The 6,557-nt window shown below is 61.2% G+C and overlaps 1 protein-coding gene across 3 annotated transcripts in view; it reads right to left on the reverse strand.

Moving 5' to 3' along the window:
• PIP5K1C (phosphatidylinositol-4-phosphate 5-kinase, type I, gamma) overlaps positions 1 to 6,557 on the reverse strand; it is a 34,835-nt gene that overhangs the window by 21,830 nt on the left and 6,448 nt on the right. For all 3 annotated transcript variants that reach the window (XM_010828122.1, XM_010828121.1, XM_010828120.1), the window contains exons 2-3: positions 3,003 to 3,031; positions 1,498 to 1,590 (exon numbers count right to left, since the gene is read on the reverse strand). In XM_010828122.1, the coding sequence (XP_010826424.1) occupies positions 1,498 to 1,590; positions 3,003 to 3,031 (122 nt within the window). The remainder of the gene's footprint in view (positions 1 to 1,497; positions 1,591 to 3,002; positions 3,032 to 6,557) is intronic.

Below are 6,557 nucleotides of genomic sequence, written 5' to 3' on the forward strand. Positions count from 1 at the left end.
ACCATGCGGCCCCGTGGCCTGTTTCTATCCACATTCTAGAAGGTTCCTACAGCTCAGAACTGCCCCGACTTGGCGGGGGGTCTACCACTGCCAGGGTTCTCTTTTGGGAAGCAGGAGTACAGTATCCAGCAATGCCCAGGCTTCCCTTCTGAGACCCGGGCTCCTTCTGTCTACTCTCAAAGGGATCTGCCTCTCTGCATCCCAGTCCTCCACCCTGGCACTGGCCCTCCTGGGGCCCCTCATGCCGCCCTCCCTAGAGAAGTACCAGCTGCCCATCCATCTGTCAGCACTGCCATTCACGTTACCGTCACCATGAGTTCTAAGCAACATGCCCACCATCGAGGAAAGACACCTCGGTCCTCAAGTTACCGACTCAGGTCGCCAGCACCCTCGTCGCAGGGACAAGCCCTTCCCAAGTGCCCACCCCTCCTCCTGAAGCCCCACCTCGATCCATTCCCTCAAGATGACATCGACTGAACCAGTCTTCCAGAGGAGATACGCAGACGACCAGTGAGCACAGAAGGTGCTGGGTACCACCAGGCACTGGGAAGGTGCCAATCTAGACGGTGAGACCTGCTGCCCATGCGCCGGGAGGGACAGATCACACAGACAAGCACCACACAGGGCGGGGAGTGGGGTCCCCGTGCTCAGCTGGCAAGAATGGAGAACAGGACAGCCACTGTGGACAGCGTGGCAGCTCCTCCAAGGGCTACCTGTGACCCCCCGGGGGGCCCCAGCGGTTCCACTGCTAGGACTGCGGCCCAGGGAGGGCAGTGCAGTCCCGAAAATCACCTGGACACAAGCCCTCACAACAGCACTGCTCACAACAGTCAGAGAGGGTCCATCAGCAGAGGGTGGATACACAGAACACAGTCCCCCCGCCCATGGGAGCATCGCTCAGCCACAAAAAGGGGAGAAGCCCCGACACTTGGTACCACGTGGATGGACTCTGAGAACACGACACACAGTGAAAGAAGCAGACACAGAAGGACACACAGGGTGTGACTCCACTGATGGGAAACGTGCAGAGCAGGCCGATCCGCAGACACAGAGAGTGGGTTCCTGGTTGTCAGGGGCTGGGGGAGGCAAATGGGGACAGGGCCTTTGAGGTGAGGGAAACGTTTTAAAATTGACTCTGGCGATGGCTGCATAGCTCTGAATACTCTAGAAACTGTCTAATTGAACACTTCAGAAGGGTGACTCACTCACACACTCGCTCTTAGCGAGGTGGGTGTTTTTAGGAGGTGCGACCAGGCGGAGAGGACCAGCAGCAGCAGGGCCAGCTCACCACGCACAGCCCTGGCCCAACCTCACCTCCGCCCTGCTCCCAAGGGACGGGAGGAAGCTGCAATTTCCTCTCGCCCAAGGTCACAGTCAAGGCCACAGTGACTTGAGGAGCCAGGCAGGTGGTGCAGCCTCCAGCCACAAACGGCCCACACCTGACCTTCCGTGGGCCCCCCCTGTCCCACCCCCGTTGACTGAGGGCAGAGCAGGAACCTTCTTGTAGGTGGTTTCGCCAGATGCGTCCACGCCCCGATGACCCAGCTTCTTCCCATGGCCAGGGCCGGGCTGTCCAGTCATCAGTGGGACCTGGGGAAGAGGAAGCAGGAAGTTCAGAAATGGCAAGAAACCAGAACGCTCTGGAAATCCTGGCCAGAAAAGGCCTCTGTCACTGGGCCCAGCTGGAGTCTGGGGCGGGGACTGGGTGGGTAGGCTGCGGGCATGCGGGCTCCTCTCTCTGGGGGCCCACATCCCACATCTGGGGGCCACACCCAGACCAGGACCACCGGCTCCTCCAGAAAAGCAGGTCAGCAGCCTGGGCCCTCTGCAGGGAGAAGAGCCCCAACCTCAGGGTCACCCCCACCCCCAGCACTGCTGACTTGGGGCCAGTCACTCTCTGTGGGGGAATCCTGGGTGCTGTGGGGTGCAGAGCAACATCACTGCCCCACCTCTTCAGTGCCAGAAGCCCCCCAGTTGTGACAACCACAGATGTTCCCAGACGTGACTGGGTGAAACCCTTTGAACTGAAATGAGAGTATCTCCTCCTGGATGAGGGAGAGGTCCCGCTGGTCTGGGAGCAGGCTGGTTCCTACCAGCTCCATGGCACAGGTGTGACATCCTGGCAAAGTTATGTGGAAGCCATTGGTCCCCATGTGTGACATCACAGGGGAAAGATGGTGCACAGGGCCACGGGGCCTGAAGGACACACACCAGCTCAAGAGCCGGGCCGAGGCCGGCCGGCAGATGGTGTGTACTTGCCACCATTCACAGCACTCAGACCAGCCTGTTCTGCACACTGGCCACCAGGGGGCGGGCTTCCCTCAGGCAACATTAGTTGCCAGCCCTGCTCTGCACCCCTCGCTGGCTCCCCACTGCCTGTCAGCTGGACACCCCCCAGAGCCCCAGCAGATGGGCAAAGCCCTTCTAGGAAGGACCCTGGGTGCCCAGCAGTGTCCTGGGAGAGGAGCCTGGCTGGGAGGGAATATGGATGTCAGGCTGGCTCCTGCTGTACCTGGGGTCCTCTAACCTGCTGTCCATGGCTCCTCAGACAACAGGGCTCATAGAGGCCCCTCGCAGGTGGCTTCCAGGAGTGACCGGAAACTAACAAACTAGAGACAGGGTGCCAAGGGCTCACCCAAGTGGCCACCACCAGGAAAAGTTGCCTGAGGACAGGACCGGTGGGACTCTGGGTGGGCAGGTATGGGACAGCAGAGGGTAGGGGGGAAGGCCGGCTTGAAGGCACTGCTGACAGGCAGGAGGCCATCCTCTCCAGGCTCCTCGGGGCTCTCCCCACCCACCCCATCCCTCCCAGAAACTCAAGATGCTGGTGGGACAGACGGTTTCCACTGTCTGACGACAAGTGCTTATTTGCTATGGCAGCATCGGAGGCCCAGAGAAGTGCAGTGAGATGCCCAAGGCCACGGAGCAGGACATGGGCAGGGCAGGGTGCTGCCCCGTCCACCTTCAGGAGGCAGGGAGGGGGGGCCCCCGAGGACACTCACCTCTGCTGGGGTCTTTTTCTGGGCCGAACCTGAGGAAGAGAAGGGACGCTTTAGTCTGGACCCTTGGCCTCTGCCATCAGCACTGCCCCACACACGCACCCTGCGCCCCTGGGGAGGTGGTAGGGAGACGCAATGTGGGGGTGTACGCGCAGCGACCAAGCTGACGCGGCTCTGCAGGCAAGAGTAGTGGGAGGGCGGGTGGAGACAAGGCACAGCCCATTGCTGGGAGGGCCCCAGGCACGGGGGGGCGGCAGTGACCAGCGGCTGCGGCCCAGGCTAGAGTGACTGCACCAGCCCCCGAGGCAGCCGGGTGATGGAGAGCCAGCCAGCCAGGACACCCCTGGTTCCCGTCCACAGGGCCCCTGTCCGCACAGCACTCATCCACACGGCCCCCATCCCCACGGTCCCTGTGGAAGGCCAGCGACGTTCACCTCTTGGGACCACTACCACCCGCTCCAGCCCAGCTCCTCAGGGGCCTCAGGCCAAGCACAGGCTCCGCTGCACTGGTGTCCTCACCCAGAAAGCTGGCTTCTGCTGAGGGTTATCTGCTCAGTGTGAGTGCTCAGCACATATCTGCCCCAACCCCTGAAATGTTCATATTCTGGTCCCAGAATGGACTGTGCTGGGGGGGTTAAAACCCTTGAGATGGGGATGATCCTGGATTCCTGGGGGCCCAGTGCCATTGTAGGGTCATCATAAGAGGGAGGGGGGGTTCAGAGACAGAGAGACGGGAGATGCTGGTCTGCTGGCTGTGAGGACGGAGGGAAGGGCTTTGAGCCAGGGACGCAGTGCCTCTAGAAGCTGGAAAACACTGGAAAACGGGGGAGCCAGTGCTCCCCTGGAGCCTCCGGAGGGACAGGCCCTGCCCACGCCTGGATTTAGCTCCGTGAGGACTGAGCTGGACTCCTGACCTCCAGGACTGTGAGATAATCAATCTGTGTAGTTAGCAGGTCAAGTCTGTCGTGATCTGTTACAGCTATAAGGGGGAACTCACACACTGGTGTCTGCCAGGTGTCAGCGTGGAGGGGACGCAAGTGGTGACTAGGACAGTCCTGGCCCCCCCTTCCAGGGCACACAGTCAAGGGGGGGCAGAGAAGGGTCTGGACAGCACAGCGAGTGCCAGGAGGACCACATGAAGAGACAGGTGGGGGGTCAGATCAGCAAGGGAAGGCTTGGGCTCTTACCTCAGGTAGATGGGAGCCCTGGAGGGCTGGGGTAAGGTGGGGACACCTCACTCAGGTGCTCAAAGGCACCCCCTTGTGGCCGTAGGGGGACAGATGGGGAGCGGCGCACGCTGGTCCAGGTGGGAGATAATGGGGAGATAATGGCGTGGACCACCACAAAGCAGGTGAGAGAGAAGTGGGCAGATCCGGGAAGATCTAGAATCAGGACGGACAGGCCGTGCTCACTGGAGGCAGACTGAAGAAAAGCAAGGCGTCAGGAATGACTAAGGATTTTGGAGCAACTCACAGAAGGATGGAGCTGCCTCAGCCAGGATGGGGGCTGGGCAGGAGAGGTGTGGGGCATGGTCGGGGGCAGGGTGGCCATGTTGAGTGTGAGACCCCTGCGTGAAGATGGGAGGGACAGCTGGACCCCACGTCAGGAGCTCAGGGAGGCCCTGGCTGGAGGCAGGACTGGAGGCAGTTGTCGGGGTGTAGATGGGGTTGGAGCCCCAAGAGTGGACAAGACCACCCAGGAGATGTGGGGGTGGGGGAGGGGAGAGGCCTGAGGACCCAGCCCTGGGCCCACGAGCTGGGGGGTGGGCAAGGGCCACCAGAGAGCAGCAGGCCCAGGTGACGGGTCAGGGGTCAGAACGTGCTCTCTGTCCACTGGGCTTGGGGCAGGGCTGGGTTGGGGATGGCTAATGGGGACTCGGCCTCCTCCAGGAGGATGAGAATGGTCTGCAATCGGTGGTCATGGCTGCACAACATTGTAAAGATACAGGAAAAACTGAATTACACACTTACAAATGAGTTTTATGGTATTTATGAATTATCTGTCAATAAACCAAGATGGCACGGCCGTGGTGCAGCCAGGCTGGCTGGGGTGGGGCCTCTCCTGAGCACTCTTCTGCCTGCAGTGCACCCCCCACCCACCCGCTATCAGGAGACAGGAAAACCGAGGCCAGGGAGCAGCCAGCTCGGCGCTTCATGATACCAGGGCCCACAGAAGGGACTCTCCTGGAGGACACAGCCCACGGATCCTGGGAAAGCCGTAACAGCGCCAGGACGGGACACAGCAGCCCACATGCCCACCTGCGACATGTGGGGCTCCCTGGCCACAGGACGAACCTGGGCTCAGCCCACCCTGAGGCCTGGGGGTGGGGGGGTGGCGGAAGGTGCTGGGAAGCTGACATAATATTTTCGTTGGCTGCGCAACAGCAGAACAATTCACGGTTTTGCATCTGGGGTGTGGGGGAAGGAAGGGGGGATGAGGCAGGAAGTGCCAGTGGACTGGATGGAACATTCCAGACCTCGTCTGGGGGCCCCAGGCATCTCCTTCTCAGTCTGCCTGGAGCACCTGAGCCTGGAGCCCAACCCCTGGGCCCACCCACATTCTCTGCAGCTCCTGACCCCTCATCCCGGGGTTGAGATAGTCCAACACCATGGTCCCTGCCCTCTCCACCACCAAGGCCTCCGCAGTCTCAGGCCTGTGAGGGAGGGGCCCAGCCAACACCAGTGCCGGACGTGAGGTCCAGCCGGGTCTGCCCTGCTCAGGGACACTGACTGGCTGATAAAGGGGCAGCCCTACCCCACCTGGAATCCCCCCAGGCATGAGGCCAGGAGGGCAGCAGGCAGGCTCTGAGCCAGCCCAGGTCACAGGCAGGAGTGCCCAGGGCAGGAGCAGAGTGGGGGGAGAAGCAAGGGCAAGAAGTAGCCAGCACACCTGAGCCAGGGTTCTGCCTAGACATGCACCCCGATATCCCTTCTAGGGGCCTCCTTTCCCCCTCCCCCTGAGTCCCACCATCCGTGCGTCCACCCCCTCTCTGAAATACCCTTCTGGAGCCTTGCCCATCAGCTCTGGCGCCAGGCAGCCAGGTGGCTCCTGCACCCACTCCTGCCATCCAGGCTGGGGGCAGCAGGGACCAAGATCTTGCGCTCCTCCTAGCCCAAGACGTAACCAATTATCTTTTGAATGAGCCACCCCGTTTTCGAGGAAATTAGGTTTTAAAAATAGCCGGGGGAGGGGGAGAGCGTGAGGCGCTGCAGGCGGGAGGCAGGGCTGAGACCTGGGGGGGAACTGGGGACACAGCTGTGCCTGGGGCTGGCCCCTCCACAGATGCCCACGAAGGCTGCTGGTGAGGGACCCCTCCCCCAGCATACACAGGACCACTTCTCTTACATTTGATGAAGAAACTGAGGCAGAGAAAACACACCCCAAAGACCGGGGGCAGGGGGGCCTTATCATCTATCCCTCAGCAGAAACACTAGGTTATTTTTACTTCGAAGTCCATTCACAGTGCACCTCTGCCTGGCTCCTCTCAGTCCCCATCCTGCACACGTGGAAAACTGCCCCCCAACCCTCCACCCCCCACCAAGTCTGTCCTCCCCAGAG

This window comes from Bison bison, unplaced genomic scaffold (genome assembly GCF_000754665.1).
Source record: "Bison bison bison isolate TAMUID 2011002044 unplaced genomic scaffold, Bison_UMD1.0 scf7180017864492, whole genome shotgun sequence".
Lineage (NCBI taxonomy): Eukaryota > Metazoa > Chordata > Mammalia > Artiodactyla > Bovidae > Bison > Bison bison.